Here is a 21,600-nt window from a genome sequence, read left to right as displayed (position 1 = left end):
GTTTTAAAGTATCTTAATCTGTTCATAAAGTGTTTTGAGGTAGAATTAAGAAAAATGTTAAATTCCTCTGTGATTCGTGTTTGTAAATTATTAGTCTATATACACACACAGAAAATCAAGGCCTTTCTCTTTGAACAAAGAGGGCACTCAAGCCTATTGAGACATTTATACTGCTAGACCAAACCAGTACGCCAATGAGGTTCCAAAATGAAATCAGTAAGATTGTGTGTGTGAAATCGGTAAGATTTTATTTCTCTAAGTTTATTGGCCCAGCACAAGGCGGAAGAGATAGCAGGCACTTAATTTATGCTTTTGAGCCGGAGACTGCTGTTCTTTCTGGGGAAGGACACCAGCAGGCTGCTCGTAAGGACAATCAAGAAAGAAAGGAGCCGTCTAACATCTCTCCCCAGGAGCTGATAGGGCCCTGGGTATTTGCTTTCACGGGAAAATTGCTCTGGCGAACCCATTCAAATATCTCCCAGCAAATCACCGTGGCCTACAGCCAACTCCTTTTCCACTCATTGGCCGACTGGAAACTTCAACCACTCCACGCCTCCCGCCTCTCATCGGGAGCCAATAGGAAAGATTAGTTTTTCGTAACTTAGTGTCATCAACTACAGCACTTGCAACTGGCTTCTGGAGCTACCGATCGAGAAGTAGGCGGGGCCGTGCCAGCCGGCCTATATAAGAAGAGGACAAAGGCGGCGCGCCGCCTGTGTCATCCGCCATCTTGTGCGAAGCAAGGTGGCCTCCACGTTCCCCGAACGTCTTCTCCGCTTCTGCCTCGACCGCCCCTTGATCACAGACATGTCTCGGGACCGGTTCCGAAGTCGGGGCGGTGGCGGTGGCGGTTTCCACCGACGCGGAGGGGGAGGCGGCCGCGGCGGCCTCCACGACTTCCGCTCCCCGCCACCCGGCATGGGCCTCAATCAGAACCGCGGACCTATGGGGCCCGGCCCGGGCCAGGGTGGCCCCAAGCCTCCGATCCCGCCACCGCCTCCGCACCAGCAACAGCAGCAGCCACCGCCGCAGCAGCCGCCACCACAGCAGCCGCCGCCGCTTCAGCCGCCGCCGCACCAGCCGCCGCATCCGCAGCCGCCGCATCCGCAGCCGCCGCCGCCGCCACAGGACTCATCTAAGCCTGCCGTCCCTCAGGGACCCGGCCCGGCTCCCGTAGTAGGCAGCGCTCCCCCGGCCTCCGGCTCGGCGCCGCCCGCCACACCCCCGACTTCGGGGGCCCCCACGGGGCCAGGCCCCACCCCGACCCCGCCGCCCGCTGTCACCTCGGCGCCCCCCGGGGCGCCCCCGCCCGCGCCGCCGAGCAGCGGGGTCCCCACCACCCCCCCTCAGGCTGGCGGCCCGCCGCCTCCACCCGTGGGGGGCCCGGGCCCCGGGCCTAAGCAGGGCCCAGGGGCCATCGGCCCCAAAGGCGGCAAAATGCCAGGCGGGCCGAAGCCCGTCGGCGGCCCAGGCCTAAGCACTCCTGGCGGCCACCCCAAGCCGCCGCACCGAGGCGGCGGGGAGCCCCGCGGGGGCCGGCAACACCACACGCCCTACCACCAGCAGCACCACCAAGGGCCGCCGCCCGGCGGGCCCGGGGGCCGCAGCGAGGAGAAGATCTCTGATTCCGAGGTGAGTGTCTCCCTGAGCTACGGGCCGGTTTCCCTAAGATGGCGGTCGGGCTCCCCCCCCCCGCCCTCCATTTTGTTGGAGACCGGAAAGGGCGCCTGCGCGCGTGGGTGGGGGGGCGGGGCCGGCTGCTGGAGTGAGGGGCGGATGGCTCGGGTCTGCCAGCTGCCCCCCCCTCCGGGGTAGGCCTCCCGGCTGGCGGAGAACTGACGGAAGGAGGCGCTGAGAAGCTATGAAGGGCCTTGTTAAAGCTAGCGGATCCTGGGAGCCAGAGTAGGGTGGAGTACAGCGTGAAATGTAGGATTGGAGAGATCGAGGGAGTCCTGGTCTTACACGCGCAGGCCCAGGGCTTGTCGACAACGGAATTTTGGTCGTTTTCTTTGTTTAATATCCCGCCACCATTTTAACTTTTGCCCACTATGATTTTGATTTTGACACTTAGCATAAACGGCTGACGAGGTTCCTGGTATAGAGTTTACTCTATAGAGAGGTCTGTGGCTGTTCTCGAGAGTATTCTGGATGGTTTAGGCTCTTTGATGTTCGGACTGATTACATTGGAAATCCCGTAAATGTAGTAGCATCTTTGACTTTAAATGGAACAGGAGCGCAACGTGACTGTAACATACCCAGTTTGGGAAAAACGAAAATTATTATTGGGTCTTCCTGTTTGCAGGGGAAACTGGTATCTGAAAATTCCTTTCCTTTTTTCACTAGGGGTTTAAAGCCAACTTGTCTCTCTTGAGGAGGCCTGGAGAGAAAACTTACACACAGCGTTGTCGGTTGTTTGTTGGTAATCTACCTGCTGATATCACGGAGGATGAATTCAAAAGATTATTTGCTAAATATGGAGAACCAGGAGAAGTTTTTATCAACAAAGGCAAAGGATTCGGATTTATTAAGCTTGTGAGTTTTTTTGGATTTGTTTGGGGTTTTTTTTTTGGTGAAATTAAAAGGGTCTTTTTTTTCCTACAACAAACATAGTGTTTTTTAAACCAACAAGAATAAATTAATTTTTAAATTTTTCATCATTGACACAAAAGTTGCAGCTGCTGTACAGTGCATAATTGTTGGTATCTAAGAAAGGAAGGGAGTGGGCGGGTAAGGTATTTACCTCCCTCCCCTGAATGGTGTAAGGGAGGGCTGCCTGGAGATAGTTGAGCTGAGAGGTGTCAGAAGAATAGGATCGGGAGTTAGGCTTATGGCAATTTTAGGGTGGGCATTAGCCAGTTTTGAGGTCATTAACGTGACTGTATGTCTTGATGCTTTCAGGAATCTAGAGCGTTAGCTGAAATTGCTAAAGCTGAACTTGATGATACACCCATGAGAGGTAGACAGCTTCGGGTTCGATTTGCCACACATGCTGCTGCCCTTTCTGTTCGAAATCTTTCACCTTATGTTTCCAATGAACTGTTGGAAGAAGCCTTTAGTCAGTTTGGTCCTATTGAAAGGGCTGTTGTAATTGTGGATGATCGTGGAAGATCTACAGGGAAAGGCATTGTTGAATTTGCTTCTAAACCAGCAGCAAGAAAAGCATTTGAAAGATGCAGTGAAGGTGTTTTCTTACTAACAACGTAAGTTTTTATGTTTATTCTAATAACTTTTATTTATTAACTTGTATGAAGAAAATGCAATGAAACTGGAACAAAATTAAGATGGAACCATTTTTGTTGTTAGAACTCCTCGTCCAGTCATTGTGGAACCCCTTGAACAGTTAGATGATGAAGATGGTCTTCCTGAAAAACTTGCACAGAAGAATCCAATGTATCAAAAGTAAGATCCGTTGAACTTTTGGACAGTTTTTAATTTAAGTGTAAACGAGAACTTGCTAGAGTAATTTTTCAGTTTTGCTTAATATATGCAAAGTTCTTTGAAATGGTTGGGCATAATGAAAACCTCAGGCTCAGAAAGCTAGACGTTTTGAAGCAGTTACTCAAATACCTAGTGTTGTTTCTGAGGTAGGTATATTTCACATGCATTCTTGTTTTGTTCTTATAATTGTTAGGATGTGTTGTAGGTATCATCTTTTTTTTTTTTTTTAAATTAATTTATTTTTGGCTGCGTTGGGTCGTTGTCGTTGCTGCACGCGGGGGCTTTCTCTAGTTGCAGAGAGCGGGGGCTACTCTTTGTTGCGGTGCGTGGGCTTCTCATTGCAGTGGCTTCTCTTGTTGCGGAGCACAGGCTCTAGGTGCACAGGCTTCAGTAGTTGTGGCACGCGGGCTCAGTAGTTGTGACTCACGGGCTCTAGGTGCACAGGCTCAGTAGTTGTGGCGCACGGGCTTAGTTGCTCTGCGGCATGTGGGATCTTCCCGGACCAGTGCTTGAACCTGTTTCCCCTGCATTGGCAGGAGGATTCTTAATCTCTACGCCACTAGGGAAGCCCAGTATCTTCATATTTAAGGGTTGAAAAAATATTTCTTGAATCAGAATTTGGCTAGGGAAATGAGTTAGAAAGTGAGGAAGGTAGGATTTTATTGTCAGTGCCCATGTTACTGTTGACTGTGTCGTTCTGCAACATGTATTGTTTTTGCTGTAAAAATACCTTAAGAATCAAGGTGATCTATACTTTTCAGTAATTCTTAGCAGTAACAGGCCAGTGAAGGGACTAGTGTTTTTAGGGGAAATCAAATATATTTCTCGTGTGCACCTATAAATTGGTTCATATTTAAATATTGTCAGGGAGAGAGAAACCCCTCCTCGTTTTGCCCAGCATGGCACATTTGAGTATGAGTATTCTCAGAGGTGGAAGTCCCTGGATGAAATGGAAAAACAGCAGCGGGAACAAGTTGAAAAAAACATGAAAGATGCAAAAGACAAATTGGAAAGTGAAATGGAAGATGCCTATCATGAGCATCAGGCAAATCTTTTGCGTCAAGGTAAAGGACTCTGTGAACATTACCATTAGGGTCGTTTGCCTTTTGAACTTACTAGAATTTCATTAATGTGAACGTATGACAAAATTTTCCAATGTTCAGATCTGATGAGACGCCAGGAAGAATTAAGACGCATGGAAGAACTTCATAATCAAGAAATGCAGAAACGTAAAGAGATGCAATTAAGGTAAAATTTTGTTAAATTAAGTGTTCTGCATTAAATGTACCTAAATTTTGCAGGTGAGTCCGATGATATACAGAGGTGTTGAATACTATGGCAGCGTCAGTTTAATGCTTAAATTGAAATAGAGTGTAAGATTTTTGTTATAAGGCTCACTTACTTTGCTGGAATACCTTTAGGGCTATTCTTAGTCACTGTCCCAGCCTTTGTGTGTATTTGCTGTAACCTAGACTTTGTAATGCTCTTAAACAAACTACTAGTTTTTTTTCAAATTGAATTTTTACAATGTGGATAAAACTTTAGTTTTTACGTTTGATGAATGTTTCTAGGCAAGAGGAGGAACGACGTAGGAGGGAAGAAGAGATGATGATTCGTCAACGTGAGATGGAAGAACAAATGAGACGCCAAAGAGAGGAAAGTTATAGCCGGATGGGCTACATGGATCCGGTAAGTAAACTTCTTTTGCAGTGTAACTGGAGTTTTCTACAAAGTTTGTAGACATCTAGGATGAAATTTTATTCAGTTAAATATAACCTTTCATATTATAGCCATTCTGCCGTTTTTTCTCTTTTTAACCCAAGTGTATTATGATTGATATGCCTTTTCCGTTGAGTTTTATCTTTTCCTTGGGTGGGCCAAAAGATTTCATTGGTTGGGAAGAAGCTTGCTTTATAGGTCTTTTGATAATGGAGTCTTACCTGGTTTCAGAATACTGATTTTTAAAATTACCTTATTTTTTTTCCCTTAAGTTGAAAAACAATTTTTTTTTTAAGCTTTGGAAATTCTTTTGTACTCAAGAATGCTTGGTATGGGTTTAGTACAGGTGTATGAACCGGTTTTTTTTCTTTCAGAGAGAAAGAGACATGAGAATGGGTGGTGGAGGAGCAATGAACATGGGAGGTAAGAATGAAAATTAAATTAGTAATACCATTGAAGAGCAGTATTCTGGTTGAGTTGTAACCAGCATTTTTGTTTCCTAGATCCCTATGGTTCAGGAGGCCAGAAATTTCCACCTCTAGGTGGTGGTGGTGGCATAGGTTATGAAGCTAATCCTGGAGTTCCACCGGCAACAATGAGTGGTTCCATGATGGGAAGTGACATGGTAATGTATCCTGTGGGACATAGTTCAAAAGGAAATTCTCGTTTTCACAACTTACGTGTGTGTGTTTTTTTGTTTTTGTTTTTGTTTTTAAGTAGGTGACTGGACCTCTTTTAGTTCCCCCATCATGTAAATCATAGTATTGAGGAATACTTTGGCAACATAGAAGAACTCAATGTGGTAACCTAAACAGATAAGGTTGCCAACAAAAAGTCAATGCTTTTAGTAATATGTTGGAATTATCTTTGGCAATAAGTAGACTTAGGTGCTTTCCATTATATTGCTTGTGTACTTTTGCACTATAGCTCATGGCAAATCCAAATTCTAAATGTTAGATAACGTAACATTATTCTACATCCACGTGAGAGTAATCAAATGGCAAGCTGTCATTCGTTAAGCTGGTATTTGCCATAAGTGTGAATCAGACTTGTTTGTAGCTTTAGGCATGTTTTAGCAATGTGTAGGACTTTGACCTATATTTGGTGTGACTTCTACCCATGAAAAAGGAATTGTTTAGTCTTCGGACTCGTCGTTTCCCACCTGTTGGGCCTGTCTATAGGTGTACCTTCTAAAATAAACTGACATCTCTGTTTTGCTACAGGGTAGCAAAAGTCAATGATAATTTTAAGCATACTAGTTGTGTGCATTTGATCTGAACCTTCTTGATGCTGTCATATTTTAGCTGTACAGGTAGCCTGTCAGGACACTTTAGAACAACCAAGTGAATTGGTCTGAGTGGCTGTGTTAGGACTTCACAATCCTTAGAAGAACTGAGTATTGGCTGTAGAGGTGGGTTTGGAGAAAAGTACATTGTCACAACTGAATTGAATCTGATTAGTTCACCTACAGGCTTTTGGCAAAGGAGGGAAGCTGCAGCATATAGCTCACTAGATTCATTTTACAAATAAGAACATAAGGATTTAGAATGGGGCCTCATCTATTTAAAATCTACTTAAGGCTTTTGAGAATTAGAATCATAAATAGCCGGTTGGGTTAAATGTAGTGCTGTTAGCTTTCTTCAAATTGAATTTTAAAAATAATGTAGGTAACATTTTGGTTTATATCCTTCCTAATAGGCAGGTGTAGGTATGTATCAAATTTGTAACTGTAATTTGACATGATGTTCCCACAGTTAAGATTCTGTAGTCCATGTGACATGTAGCTCCTGGGTTCTAAGATACTGTAATAACATAGTTGTAAAACCCCCAAATTTCCTTTTTACCTTTTTGAGATAAAACATACAATACAACGCGCTGAAAACCTAAAAATGTTAGGATTTTGAAATAGTTTGAAGGATTAGGATTTAGTCTTTTTATAGTAGCCCTATAGTATTTTGTAGGAAGCATGTTGAAATCATTTATAGGAACAGTTAAACCCTGATGCCGTTTTAGTTTCTGGGGGGTTTTTGTTCTGGTTTTGGGGTTTTGTTTTTGTTTTTGTTTTTCCTAGCAATACTCTGAATAACTGGTCTGTTTTAAATGGAATTTGAAAGATAGTTCAGGCTGCTGTGCTTTTGCATATTTATAGGGTTTTTCTGTTTGGGAACATAGGTTTCTAGGACTAGAAATACCTAAAACTAGATGGAATAATGAAGTCCTGCTTTATTGCAGTCATTTAAGCTTGGTGTTAATGCTGTTTGGGAGACACCCAAAAAAAACACGGAATCATAACTGTCAGTGGACTTTTCACAGACCTAAGGGGAAAGTTGGGCTGTTACGAGGGTGGGCTGTATATTCAGTCAATTTGCAACTATAGAGAACAGTACTGTGAACATAATTGTCTTTGGTTATACAGTGATGGCTCTGAAGGTGGTATACCTGTGAGAATATGGCAACACACTTTTAAATCAAGTTACTGTGCCGGTTAAGTGACTAAATCTATTAGTCTTTTATTCTTTTTCTTTTTGTAGTCTGGTAGCATTTTATTAAAACTTTGAACCTTTTAAGATTTCTGCAACTTAGCAGATGTGTCTTAAGATCTTGAAAAGCACCAGGTTTCTTATGCAGCACATACCACTAACTGGTGAGTAGGTCTTTGTCACTTCATTGAGTGAATTGAATCTGTCTGGTTGGGCTTGTTAGGCTTACATGGAAATTAAATTTCCTGTTCAGACCTTGAAAGTGAGAAGTGTGTAAGCTTTTCAGTGGGTTAATCTGATGTGAAATTTCTTAAAACTCATTTTGGAATGGGTTTTCACATCTGCACTAATTCTTAAATTTTTTAGCACTACAGGGAAGATCTATTCTTTGAAACAGGTGTATGAGAATGGCTCAAGTGGGAACATACCACAAGGCATGTATTATCGTAAACTAATTTTCAAATTACCCTTTTTTCCTTTCTATGTTCCCGGTACCTGTGGATCGACTCATTGGTGATTGTATCGACGAACGTTGACTACGGAACCTTCTAAAATATTTACTTAACACACATGGACATCAACTACATATAATGAACTGTTACTTACTGTTCCAATAGCGTACTGAGCGCTTTGGGCAGGGAGGTGCGGGACCTGTGGGTGGACAGGGTCCTAGAGGAATGGGGCCTGGAACTCCGGCAGGGTATGGTAGAGGGAGAGAGGAGTATGAAGGCCCAAACAAAAAACCCCGATTTTAGATGTGATATCTAGGCTTTCATTCCAGTTTGTTTTTGTCTTTTCTTGTTTAGATACCAATCTTTTAAATTCTTGCATTTTAGTAAGAAAGCTACCTTTTTATGGATGTTAGCAGTTTATTGACCTAATATTTGTAAATGGTCTGTTTGGGCAGATAAAATTATGTAATGCAGTGTTTGAAACAGGGGAATTTTTTTTCCTTTTTTTCCTTCTTTTTTTTTTTTTTTAACTGTATAATGTCCCTCAATTTATGGCAGTGTACCTTGTGCCACTGAATTTCCAAAGTGTACCAATTTTTTTTTTTTACTGTGCTTCAAATAAATAGAAAAAATAGTTAAGATTTTGATCTTCAACTTTGCCATTCATGCTTCTATGCACATTAGGCTAGGTATTCCACTTGGAAAGCATAAGAGTGTCTAGGCCTTTGAATGGCATATGCCATTTCTGGGAAATGTATTTGTAGGCTAAGTATTGCTTTCTACATTTAAGTACCCCCTTGTTTTAAAAAGAAGAAATGCATATTGAAGTAGTTTCATGATTTGATTTGTTTGGCATTATAGGAAGCAAGCCGGTGCTAAGTATTTTTAAATGGCTATGTAAGCAAAGCTGAACTGTAAATCTTCATTCAGGAATGTGTATTAAGATTATGGAATGGGTGTAAGACTATTGGTAGGGGGAGAAAGTGGGTATGACTTAAATGGATCTTTTATGGCCCTATGATCTATCCTTTCCTTGAAAGTTTCTGAAGAACAAGTGGAAAGATCATTTTGTTGCATTCCTCCATTCTTGTTTTTTTAAAGAACGAGTCCCAAGCCCTATGAACGGCTTGTATTGAACTTTCACATTTGAATTAAAGATTGTTAAACATGAAGTCTTTTCATGTATTACTTCAAGTGATTTATAAAGATGGGGTTTAGTCTGAATAATTCAACTCGAAAGTAAGGTATAGTCATCATAAAGTAGGTTTGGCTATGTACACATTTGTACTCTGTAACTTTTACATCTCCTTGTGCTACTTCTGTTGGGCAAAAATCTGTAGGACTATAAAAAAAACCTATTTTCTTTTCTAAGAGCTGGTAGTGACTGTTAATAACAAATAGGGTTGCAGAGAACTATTCTTACTGTGAAATATTTTTAACCTGTTTTTCCATAGTTTCCTTTTGATGTAGCACTAAATCTGGAGAGTTGCTCCTGCTACACAGTACAAATATTCCTTTCTCCCACCATAAAGCTTTGGAGCTTTTCGATGGTGTTGTCAGTTTATCGTCAACTTCATTGAATCTCCTTTCATTAGAGACATTTTGACATACTAATAAAATAGATCCTTACTGTTGTCTGTTAGTACAATGGGAACCTGCTTTCCCATGTTTATATTGTTAGCAGAGGAATAACTTCCTAAAAGTAGTAGGTAAGGTAACTGAATGGTTTGGCTTTGTTCTTAGTTATGTTTCCATTCAAATTTGTACATTATAGAACTCTTACTATGGAATGTGTCTTCCTCCTTTTCACCTCTGTTGGTGTTAATTGGCAAACGTAAAATTCTAAACCAAATCTTTGTTTAAATACTGAAGGCTTAGTATTGTGCCTGAGTACAAAGGGAAACCTGTTGTTGAAACAATTGAGCACTTGTGCATAGGAAACCTGTTAATACTAAAAGTAAAACACTAGTGGGGTATAAAGGCATGCCACCGAATTCTGGTTGTGTGACTGACAGGTACCTGGTGTGCTAATTAAGGGAGAGAATCTCATTAGAAAATGTTCATTATTTCTGTTCACCAAGACACTTGGAAATGAGTAGTTCTACCATAATTATATCAATGAGGAAGTTTTGTCCCAAGTCAAGTTATTAATTGGTGATAATGTATGAGATTTTTCTGTACCGGAAACAAGGGTCTTGATTTGAAAGGAGTCCATTACAATTTGATTGAATTGTATGGTAGGGACTCCACTAATGATAAGAAAATAAGGGGTGTTCATGGGACACCCACAGAGGGTGAACTTGAATGTGTGGGCGGGGGCTGGTGGGGAAATGGAAACATCTGCCTATAAAATTAATGTTTCAGTTTATTTTTCAGATTACATGCCTTTCTTTATAAGGGATGCTGGCACAGACCCCTAAAATAAGCTTTTGGTAGTACTGTACCTTTGAAGAGTGGTGAAGGATGCTAATGGATAATCTCCTGAAAGTTGTGGTTTTGATAGCCTTACTGTGTAGAATTGCTAAACGTTGTTTAGCAAGTAATGTTGCTTAGTTTCAACTAAGTTTTGACTTTAATCACTGAAACAGCAGTGTACCAAGGGTCGTAAGCTACTCAAATAGACTTTCAACAAGTCTTGGAATGTATATGATAGTTTTTAGCCTAATGTGAATTTGAATCATCTTTAAAAGTAGATTCCTAAAAGCTGATTTATGAAACTTGGGGTGGGAAAGGGAAAGTAGTACTTTTGAAGTATTTTAGCCATTTTTCTCATTTAAAGAAACCACCTGCCCCCGTTTCCTCTTCTCCACTTTCTCTCATAATTTTGTTTTAAGAGGAGCACTGATTGTTTTTAAACTTATTACTCCTCTTATAATTCCTAATCTTTAAAAACTGCATTCTCTAAGAGATCCCAGTGTATTTAATAGGTGTTTTAGAAACTTAACCCATTGGCTCAACGTTTAGTGAAACCATAATCCTCTTTACTTAGATAAACTTCTAAGAAATACTATAAGCCCCACCACTCTTTATTAGATGTATTATATCACTGATATAAACAGACAATAATTTGGGAAATTGTAATGTTACGCCTGTGCAATTTTTATAAGTGGCATATTATGGCAGATAAAAATTTAGATACTTGGCTTTTCTTGGGCAAGCCACTAAGTTGTGGCGGAATATTTTCTGGTGTTCTTGGACTGCAATTATGCACTATTAAAGTAGTGGCCTGCTACATAACTGCATTTAGCCAGCATTTCTGCAGTGCGTAACTGTGAGGAACGTAGTACCGCAAATGGCAATGGACATTAGGACCCGGATGTAGTATTCCTGCTTGCTCCGAGATTCTCATTGCCGACTGCATACAGGTAGGTAACAAGCAATATAATCTAACTTGGTGACTTGCTATGTACTTTTATTCCGTGGGCATTCTGACATCATACTTCTGACAATGAAATTACAGTGCAGCACCTAACACCTGTATGATAAAGCTAGCTTATATCAAAACTGCGTGGGTTTGGGTTTAGAGCTGTAATTTGTCAGGCAGAATTCAGTGCTGTTGCAGTTCTCAGATAAAAAGTGCAAACTTGATTATTTGGTATATCTGATTCAGTTGTGTGGTTTTTAGTTGCATTGTAACTGAAGATAACATGAAACACATCAGTGGTGTGGGGGAGGGGACCATACCATACTTGGGAAGTAAGAGTGCTTTTAAGCATCTTGACACAGACTGTACAGCATGTGATAATTAGTTTCTTTTGTAGCAAACTGACCTGCCCATAGGTCAGCAATATCAATTTGAGTGTAATCTTGGTAATTACTCTGCAGGTTGAGTGAATTAAGACTAAAAGAACAGTTTTTTTGTAATGTGATTTAAAAATTTTTTTAAATGGGCTCCATGGGAACACCTTTGTTACTAACTTGGGGCATAGATGGGAATCTAACATGAATAGTTCAAGTTCTGTGATTTGTCTAAATATGTTTATACTCTAAACCTGGGGGAAAGTGGTGTGGCATGTTGACTTGCCTTTTGAATACATGTTGGGAATCATTTCCCAATCATAAGACTTCGTCGTATTCTGTAGGATAACCGCAAATGTTCAGAGTAGCTTTTTGAATTTGGTTCCCTTAGCTTTAGGGATGTGATGTTACAATCCAAACTGTTCGATTATCAAAACAATAAGTCTTCAAAAGCACCTTCCTTTGTTGCTTAGGATTTAAGCTTTGCATCGACTGTTGTTCCAGACCTCAATTCAACTGAACGTTGGTCTATGAACTGGTTTTTAGCTAGCATGCATGAGAAACAGCTTTCGTGTATAATGTTTTCTGCTCTGTAACTGGAAAGTTTGGTTTATTTTGCGTAAATGTTGGTAAAACTCTTCATGACTATGAGAATTTTCTTTCATTGTATCAAGAAAAATGGCTTGTTCTTTGGCAAGCGATTCACAAGGTGGGGACAAATTTGTACTTTAATACGTAGTCCATTCAACCAAATGACTTGACTCTCCTGCTAGATGAAAGAGCAAATGGTGACTAGTTTAGCTCTCTATATTAGTAATGCAATGCATATCAAACATAATGCTCGGTATTAGTGACAAGAGTGTCACTAAATTGGCATGCAACCCTGATGGGGTTTTCCTGTGGCATAATCCATTAAGTCGGTGGCCAGCACTTGCTACCGTGGTTCAGTGATTGTTTAGAAATAAAAGCGCAGGTTTGTTTCTTAACAGTCAATAACAATTTTGAGAGAATGTACTTGTTACAATATATGGACATCATTGGGGTGGGGGGGGTAATTTTGCTTCATTCTGCTTATCTCAAGATGAATAGGCTTTTGCACTTTCGATGAGAAACCTGTGACTTTAGTCAATTCTTACTAGTTTTGATTTGTATGTAGCTGTAATTTGTGAATCTTAGTGCAGAGGGTCTTAAAAAAAATCACTGAGTCAAAAAGCTGGGGATAAATGGGTTTCAGTAATAACTCTATATACTGAGGTGCTCGCATTGTATTTCATAGTCTTTTCTTGTTACAAACCAAAATTATTTTTAATGAAACTGGTCGGAAGTTCAGAGGTGTGATGCCAGAATGCATTTTCGTACTGTTAGGCCCTTGGAACAGATACCGGTGCTTTATGAAAGATGAAAGAAATGCAGTGGGTGCTCTTCACATAAGGTTGCAAAACCTACAAAGAATGCATAATAGTTTCACTTTTCCCCAATAAAGAGATGCGTGTGACTAGTTTTGGACTTTTAACCTTAATGGGGGTTGCATGTTTCCTATTGTTAATCATTGTCAGCTGCAGTGACATGATACACAGTCCTGCATTTACTGCCTTTCCCTTAATGATTTTGGATAGGTTTTAGCCAGGATGTTTGTTCTGGGCCTTTATTTGGTTTTGGCTTTAGCTGATAATGTTTCAGTGCTCTGTCAGCTAGTGCAGTTCTCAAATGGCTGCCTATTAGGGAAAGAATTCAGAGGATTTGGCTGCTCCTAATCATGTGTCATTGCTGCTAGATAATGATTGGCAATTTTTAAGACTCAACTGTGGAAATCTCACAGTTGGTAAACCATCAAACAAAAATGTTGCTTTGGAACACCAGTGCTGAAAAGATTTATTTGGAGGGTGAAAAAGGGGCTGGATGCAGCATAGGATAATCTGGAGAATGGAGGAAGAATGCAAAACGATATAGTATCCCTTATGGATGGTACATGTGCAACAGGGAACTATTTCATATACCCTTGGCAGTCGCTGATAATCAGGGAGGAAGAAAAACCTGGAATTTGAATTAAGGCTGATCTTTCTGGTTTTTGTGCACTGTGGCCCTGCCAGGCATATATAGTGAAGGTGAATGTCTTCTCCCTCAGAAAAACTCAGGTTCCTTGCTGTCCCGATAAGGCATAGCTTCCCTGCCCTAATAACTTAAAACTCAGTGAGGACTTAAGAGGGAAAGAATGAGGCAAATATATAGGATTGCAGGATAACAACTGCATTGTTGTGTACTGTGGAAGGGGGAGGGCACTCTTGGTGGACTCCTGCTGAAGGTGGTCAGTCCACCTGAGAATGGAAGACATGCTTGGTGGGGAGCAGGGTACGTGCTTTTATATGAAAAGAGCCAATGTTAAAACTCACTTGGTAAGGTAAACGTTGTCACATACCTTCACATAAGGGATAGTATATTTTGGGTTGCAGTCAAACTTCATTGTGGTCAGACTGGTGAAAATGCAGTTAGGCTTTTGTATTTTAAAGAAGATACAGTTCTCATTCGAATTCAGGTGTCTACTGCTACCTTACGTCAGAATGATTTTAGGTTTTTCCCCCCATGAAGTTTCTTCCTATTTTTTATGCTGTAACTTGCCCCCAATCTTTGTCTCTGGAATTTACTCTTTAAATTTTGAAATTAACTAGCATTTTCAAATCTTTATGCCCTTGTCTTTCATATTAACTTTTTTTTATTATTCTTTAGGTAAGAATGATTGATGTTGGCTGATATTGGAGTGTTCATTCCGTTGAAGTAAGTTTCCTTGGAAGTCTTAACCTGTAGAGGATTTTGGGTTTGATTTCTATTTAATGATTAAATAATTTAATTTAGCTATGTGGGGTGAAAACTGATTTTTTTTTTTAAGATGTTCACCTCTCCTAAGATAATACCCCCCCCCCTTTTTTTTTTTTTAATGTGTGCATGTGTGTGGGTGTATGTGAGTTGGAAAGAGAAAAGGTTGGGATTATTTATTACAAAGATGTCAGACCAATAGAAGAAAAAGATGAAAGATTTAGATCAGAAAAGAACACTTGAATTAGTGGAGACATGTATTTTCAGTACTTTTAAAATCAAGTTTGGACCAATTCAAAATCCCATTCCTTTTTACATAATAAATTGTGAGGAACAGTTGTCTAGTCATTGGTAGGAGGGAAAACCTGTTTTCAACAGGTTTGTTCAACCTGTTGTTGATGTCAGAATAAAATGTACGTGTTAAAAATTAGTAAAAATGTAATATATGCTGAATGTTATTTTAACACAGTTAATATTTTAATGATAGGTGGATAAGATATTTGTTCTCAAGACATCACACAGCATGAGCTGATCAAGAAGGAAAGCTACAACTTGATAGACTGATGAATTATCTAGGTAAGTTGAGTGATTCTTACTCTATAAACTGCCTTCAAGAGGACTCTTGGGTGGTATAAAAATAACTAGTCATGTGGATATCTCATTTTAATTTCTTCTACATTAAAACTTTCTTACAGGAAATATGTTTTTATAGCACACACTTAAATATTTAAACATTTTTACAGCCTTCTGAGGTGTGGTAGACCTTGTCTGTTTGGCTAAAGCCTCACAAAAACAGGACAAATTTTAAATAAAAATATATATCTGTATTCACCTCTGGGTCCACAAGACCATGTAGAAGAAGGTTCAGAAGATTTGAAGTTCCCTGTTTTTCATCAGATAGTTAAATGGTGGGATTACCTATAGTTGAGAATAGACAGAAAATAAAATAAATATAGATGATGGTCTAGAAGGGTTGGCAATTTTAAAGGGCAACTCAACTCTGCTGTTCTAGCTGGAAAGCAGTCGTAGACAGATGGACATGGCTGTGTTCCAATAAAACTTTTTTACAAAAAGGTGGCTTATAGATGAGGTACCTTACTGTCCCTTCATCTTGTAGAAATTGCATTCGTTCAGGGTATCACTTAGGTATAAAAGGGCTGTCATAATCAGTTTGAAATTAACAAAAACGGGAGAATTGAGGCTATATCTTACACCTAAGAAGAGGGTGCCAATTAATGGAGTGTCTTGAATGTTAGAGATCTGCCTTGTAAGAAAGTTCTTGTAGAAAATGGAAGTAAAATTTAATAAACTCACTGGGTGAGTCTGATATTAAAATCATTTCTGCTGCTTTAAGCGTTAGTTATCTAAAGATCATTAAATACTATTACTACCACATTCCTTGATTAATGTTACTTTGCTGTTAGGAAGTTTACTTGGTTGATGCTGATAAATATTTGAGACCTTGATATGTGATTCTTAGGTCTTTTGGAGTAATCGTTTCCTTTAATTGGCAGGATCAGGTGAACTATGTCCCGAAAACCAGTGAGGAAGAGAGAAAAGAGGAATAAACAACCTGTTGTTTAATAAAGACATTTTAAAATCAGATTGTCCTTCCATTTGTTTTGGTTTTGTTTTTAAGTAGAGGACTCTTCCGTTTTCTAGAATTTTCTATATATGTCAGCAACTTGTGTCTAGGTGACATTTAAAAAGTCATTCCATGTTTTAAGTGTAAAACTACATAATTTAGGACTACTTCTTGAGGCCTTTTTGGCAGAGCTGCTTCAGCGTCTTAATTACTAATCAACCTGATGGCCCTACACTATCGAACTCACCTGATTTAGCCATCAGTATTTTAAAATTGACTTCAGTCTTTGCAAGTTTTATTCTTGAGATTACCATGTGATTAGCAGTTGTTAAAAAGCATTTTGTATATTACAAAAGCATTATCAGATTATGGTTATGGGTAGTCAGACATTACTTCACTAACAAGCAGAGACTGAATTACGTGTTGCCAAATAACCATATTTTGGTTACCCTGAGTAGCAATTTCTTTAAAATGGAGTTGAATTTTATATGCAGTATAATGGGCAAATTCTCAGGATACCTATAAATGTAAGGAAAATACTGCTGGAATTTACTATAAAATCTGCTTACCCCCTCCATTCTTGAAGCTCTCATTAAAACTTGACAAGCTTTTAAAGGGCTCTTTCACACCAAATTAATATGAAGTGCGTATTAAAAGTAATTCGGGGTTTGCTTTTTGGTGTTTTTGTTTTTGTTTTTGTTTTTTGGGGGCCGTGCCGCATGGCCTGCAGGATCTTAGTTTCCCTGACCAGGGATCAGACCTGTGCCCCCTGCAGTGGAAGCACAGAGTCCTAATCACTGGATCACTAGGAAATTCCCTTTAGGTTTTTAAAGTAACTGCAAAGGGAGAGAGTTGAAAGCCACAGCAGTCACTGGTCCCATGGAATTTGCTTTGAAAAGCTGTGTGTAGTCAGTACCAGGGACGAGACCCAAGATCCTGCTCTAAATGTTCATAATCATTTTGATTATCTGTGGTAGGCAAATCTTCAGAGAGGCAAAGGGGAGATCCCAAATCAAGAATCATCTGAGTCCATGTCTTGGTTCAACTGTTACTCCTTTCTGATAGCTAGCTTGCTTAGCATCTTTATGGGTCTCAAGGCAAAAATCTACAGTATGATATATTGGTTAGGAGTTATGGGGTCTTGCTACTGGATTTCAAGTATTCTGAAATTTGCCCAGTTGCATTATCTGGCAAGTTGCCTGAATTGCAGTTTGCTCATCAATAGGATGAACATACTACTTTTTTTCATTGGGGTGTAAAAGATGGGTGTACATAAATGAACTTGCACAGAGACTAAAACAAAAGGAGCATGTGGCATATTTCAAATAAATTTACTAGTCATCAGGGTTCACAGGCAACAGGTCCAGGATTTTTATATTTTATAGAGAATAGGAAATTGTTAATTTTGGTAAGCTTTTAGACTGTGGAGTGAGTCCACAAGGGGAAATTAGTAATAGATCCTTAGGACTGAGGGGATTGGGATTCCTGGGAGAGACCATTTAACTTGGACAAGTTGTATATTGGTTTGGCCAAAAAGTTCAGGTTTTTCCATAACCTCTTAACCTGACGTTATAATAGGATTAAGAATTCCTGCCTAGGGACTTACCTGGTGGTCCAGTGGCTAAGACTCTGCACCCCAAATGCAGGGGGTCCAGCTTCCATCCCTGGTTGGGGAACTAGATCCCACATGCCACAACTAAGAGCTTGCATGCAGCAACTGAAGATCCTGCATGCCACAGCTAAGACCCAGTGCAGCCAAAAAAAAAAAAAAAAAAAAAAATTCCCTGCCTAGCAGGGTTGTATGTTGATTAGTTGGTATTTTAAGTGTGAGGGGGAGTTGGGTGGGGAGCTTAAGCTCAGAACAAGTCCTCAAGATTTTTAACAAATGGTTTATCAGGCATGTAATGTTCTGCATCTAAAGTGGGTTGGGTTCTAAACGTGCTTGAGGTAAGAGGGAATGAAGGGAAAAAGGCTGAGAAGAAATTAAAGATCCAAATAAATAGAAAAACATCTCATGTTCATTGACATGGCATTCCCCAAAATAATTTACTCATTTACCATGTTCCAGCTGACTTCTTGAAATTGTTATGCTGATTCTAAGTTTCATATGGACTCTTACTTCACACCTATACAAAAGTTAACTAAAAAAGAGTGAAATGCCTAAATGTAAGAATGAAATAAAACTTAGAAGATTATTAAATGACACCAAAAACATGAACAACAAAAAGTAGGCAAATTGGATTTACCAAAATTAATCACTGCTTCGAAGGACATCATCAAGAAAGTGAAAACTCATGGAATGGAAGAAAATATTTGTAAATCATAACTGGTTAGGGACTTGTATCCAGAATATGTAAAAAATAAACCCAATTGAGAAATAGGCAAAGAATTTAAATACAAATTTCTGCAAGGAAGATAGATATACAAAAATGCCAATTAAGTACATGAAATGTTGCTTGGCATCATTAGTCAATAAGAAAATGCAGGGAATTCCCTGGTGGTCCAGTGGTTAGGACTCTGAGCTTCCACTGCAGGGGTCCCGGGTTTGATACCTGGTCACGGAACTAAGATCCCAAAAGCTGCTCGGTCTGGCCAAAAACAAAAAAAAGCAAAGCAAAACCCGGAAATACCACTTCAGACTTTAAGCTATAAGATGAATGTCTGAGGATCTAATATATAACATGGTGACTCTAGTTACTAACACTGCTTTATAGAATTGAAATTTGCTAAGAGTAGAACTTAAGTGTTCTCACAAAGAGAAATAGGTGATGAATGCTTTCACAAAGTATCAAATGTATCAAATCACAATGTACACTTTATTTTACGATTGTGTTTGTCAATTATACCTCAAAGCTGGAGGAGGAAAAAGATACCACTTCACAACCACTAGATGTCTAGAATGTGGTGAGAATGTGGAGAAATCAGAGCTCTCGTATACTATTGGGAATGTAAAATTGTGTAGCCACCTTGGAAAACAGTCTAGCAGTTCCTCAGTTACCATATGACCCAGCAAGTCTAATAACCTGAGAGAAACGAAAACATGTTCACACAAAAGTTTGTACGTGAATGTTTGTAGCATCATTATTCATAAAAGCCAAAAGGTGGAAGTAACTGAAAGTCAATCAATGATGAATGGATAAACAAATTGTGGTATATCCATACTATGGAATATTACTCAGCCATAAAAAAGAATGAAGTGATACATGCTACAACTTAGATGAACCTTGAAAACATGCTAAGTGAAGCCAGTCACAAAAGACCACATGTTATATGATTCTATTTGTATGAAATGGCCAGGACAGGGAAGTCTACAAAGTAAATAAATGGTTGCTTAGGACTGGGGGGAAGGGGTTGAGAAAGGGGAGAGTAGTGGGGAATAAGGGTGCAGTTGCTGAAGGATACAGGGTTTCATTTTGAGGTAATGAGAATATTCTAAAATTACTGGTGATGGATTTATGTATCTGAATATACTAAAAACCATTAAATCATATACTTTGGGTGAATTGGATGGTATGTGAATTACATCCCAATAAAACGGTTTTTAAAAAAAGAGACTGTGGTAGTGGTATATATAAGAAGAGGCCAGAGCAATAGGCACAGGTAAGATCATTTGTAGGCCATATTAAGGATTTTGATCTTTATCATAAGAGCTTTTCCTTGTTCTTCGCTAACAGCTTGAGCAAGAGGCACTGAGATGACCCAGATTATTAAAATGTCTCCTAAATTGTCTTACCCCTTGCCCACTGTTGCCCATTTCAGCAGTTTCCATTATCTAATGCTTCATAACACACCACTCCTAAGCTCAATGACTTGGGACAACAAATTATTATGGTGTTGAGGGTTGACTGGGCTCAGCAAGGTGGATGGAGACTGGAGCTGTCGTTTTCTGAAGACTATTGAGGTAGATGTCCCAGATGGCTATTTCACTCACATGTCTGATGCCTCCGCTGAGATGGTTGGAACTTTATATTCTTTCTGTTTCCGGAAGATGATTAGGTATGTCTCAGTTCCTAAAAGGAAAAGGGACTGGTGTATATCTTGAGGGGTGTTGCAGGAGAATGCTGCTCATTGTGCCTTGTGTGGCAATATCCAGAAAAGAGTTGCTTGCATTATTTCTGATGGGAAATTAGTTGTCTTCTTTTCCTTTGTTCTTCTGTTATAATGTGTATTTTTCTCTCTAGCAGCTTTTAAGCTTTTCTCTTTATCTCTTTAAGCTTTTTCTCTGTTTTTCAGCATCTTGGTTATGATGTGCCTTGGGATGGTTTGCTTTGTGTTATTTTGCTTCAGGTTTGTTGAAATTCTTAGATCAATAGGTTTATAGTTTCATTACATTAAAAAAAATTGGCCACTACTTAATGAAATATTTTTCCTGCCTTTTCTTAGACTTCTATTACATGTAAGTTAGATTGCTTGACATTATCCAACAGATCACTGAGGTTCTTTTCATTAGTTTTGTTTCCCTTAGGGCTTCAGCAAACTTAAAGGCATAGAAGTATATTTTGCCATATCCTCAAATTCACTAATCTTTACTTCTGTAGTGTCTAACCTGTACTCCCAATAAGTGAATTTTTCATTTCAGATATTGTCTAAAGCTAATTTCTTCTAGATGCCCCAGGTGTTTAACAAGTTCCTCTATTCTAGATGGTCAGAACATGAATGACTTCCAGACCTGTGTAAGCTCTAGGAACTGTTCTTCTTACAGTTTCTTTGTTCTTCTTTTCAAGAATTGTTTTTGTCTGACCTTGTGGAGTCTCATTCTGTACATGCACAGTTTAGTGTTCTGCCAAGGATTCAAAAGGACTTTAATGCAAATTTCTTTCTCTGCACAGCTTCCTCCTTTCTGTTCCACAAATTCCAGCTGCTTTTTTTTTTTTTTTTTTTTTTTTTCTGGTGGGATCTTAGTTCCCCAACCAGGGATTGAACCCAGGCCCTTGGCAGTGAAAGTGCAGAGTCCTAACCACTGGACTGCCAGGGAATTCCCAATTCTAGCTGCTTCATCCTCATCAAACCAATCTCTGCCTCTTCAATGCAGCAAGACCATCATGCTCTGCTTGGGTTATCCTTCCTATCCTGTGGATTGGATACTGTCTCCAGGCAGATAGCTATGACAACTGTAGACAACTATTACTCTTTTTCTTTTAACTTTTTTTTTTAATATTTATTTATTTGGCTACATTGGGTCTTAGTTGCAGCATGTGGGGTCTTTGTTGCGGCATGAGGGATCTTCCATTGTGGCGTGTGGGCTTCTCTGTAGTTGTGGCACATGGGCTTAGTTGCCCCGTGGCATGTGGGATCTTAGTTCCTCGACCAGGGGTTGAACCCGTGTTCCCTGCATTGGAAGGCAGATTCTTAACCACTGGACCACCAGGGAAGTCCC

The 21,600-nt window shown here is 39.8% G+C and overlaps 1 protein-coding gene across 2 annotated transcripts; it reads left to right on the top strand.

The window, feature by feature from the left end:
- The first annotated feature begins 698 nt into the window (after nt 1-698).
- Nucleotides 699-16,241, top strand: SFPQ (splicing factor proline and glutamine rich). 2 transcript variants are annotated; one of them, XM_057540354.1, is made up of 13 exons: nt 699-1,632; nt 2,344-2,532; nt 2,899-3,200; nt 3,304-3,399; nt 4,306-4,502; nt 4,602-4,686; nt 5,010-5,127; nt 5,532-5,580; nt 5,661-5,782; nt 8,255-11,454; nt 14,552-14,599; nt 15,126-15,214; nt 16,153-16,241. In XM_057540354.1, the coding sequence occupies exons 1-10, from the start codon at nt 808-810 to the stop codon at nt 8,390-8,392; spliced, it is 2,121 nt and encodes a 706-aa protein (XP_057396337.1). In that variant the 5' UTR covers nt 699-807; the 3' UTR covers nt 8,393-11,454; nt 14,552-14,599; nt 15,126-15,214; nt 16,153-16,241. The 2 variants fall into 2 exon arrangements, with proteins under 2 accessions (XP_057396337.1, XP_057396338.1); XM_057540355.1 differs by lacking the exon at nt 8,255-11,454.
- Nucleotides 16,242-21,600: the final 5,359 nt, after the last annotated feature.

Source organism: Balaenoptera acutorostrata, chromosome 1, assembly GCF_949987535.1.
Source record: "Balaenoptera acutorostrata chromosome 1, mBalAcu1.1, whole genome shotgun sequence".
Lineage (NCBI taxonomy): Eukaryota > Metazoa > Chordata > Mammalia > Artiodactyla > Balaenopteridae > Balaenoptera > Balaenoptera acutorostrata.
Note: the sequence above shows the minus strand (reverse complement) of the source record. Positions and strands in the feature narration are given on the sequence as shown.

Excerpts from the sequence above, each read along its gene's own strand:
- SFPQ (XM_057540354.1), top strand. The coding sequence starts at position 808 with ATGTCTCGGGACCGGTTCCGAAGTCGGGGCGGTGGCGGTGGCGGTTTC. Across the intron at positions 3,400-4,305 it reads AAGAATCCAATGTATCAAAA|GGAGAGAGAAACCCCTCCTC; the intron begins GTAAGATCCGTT and ends AAATATTGTCAG. Across the intron at positions 5,581-5,660 it reads AGGAGCAATGAACATGGGAG|ATCCCTATGGTTCAGGAGGC; the intron begins GTAAGAATGAAA and ends TTTGTTTCCTAG.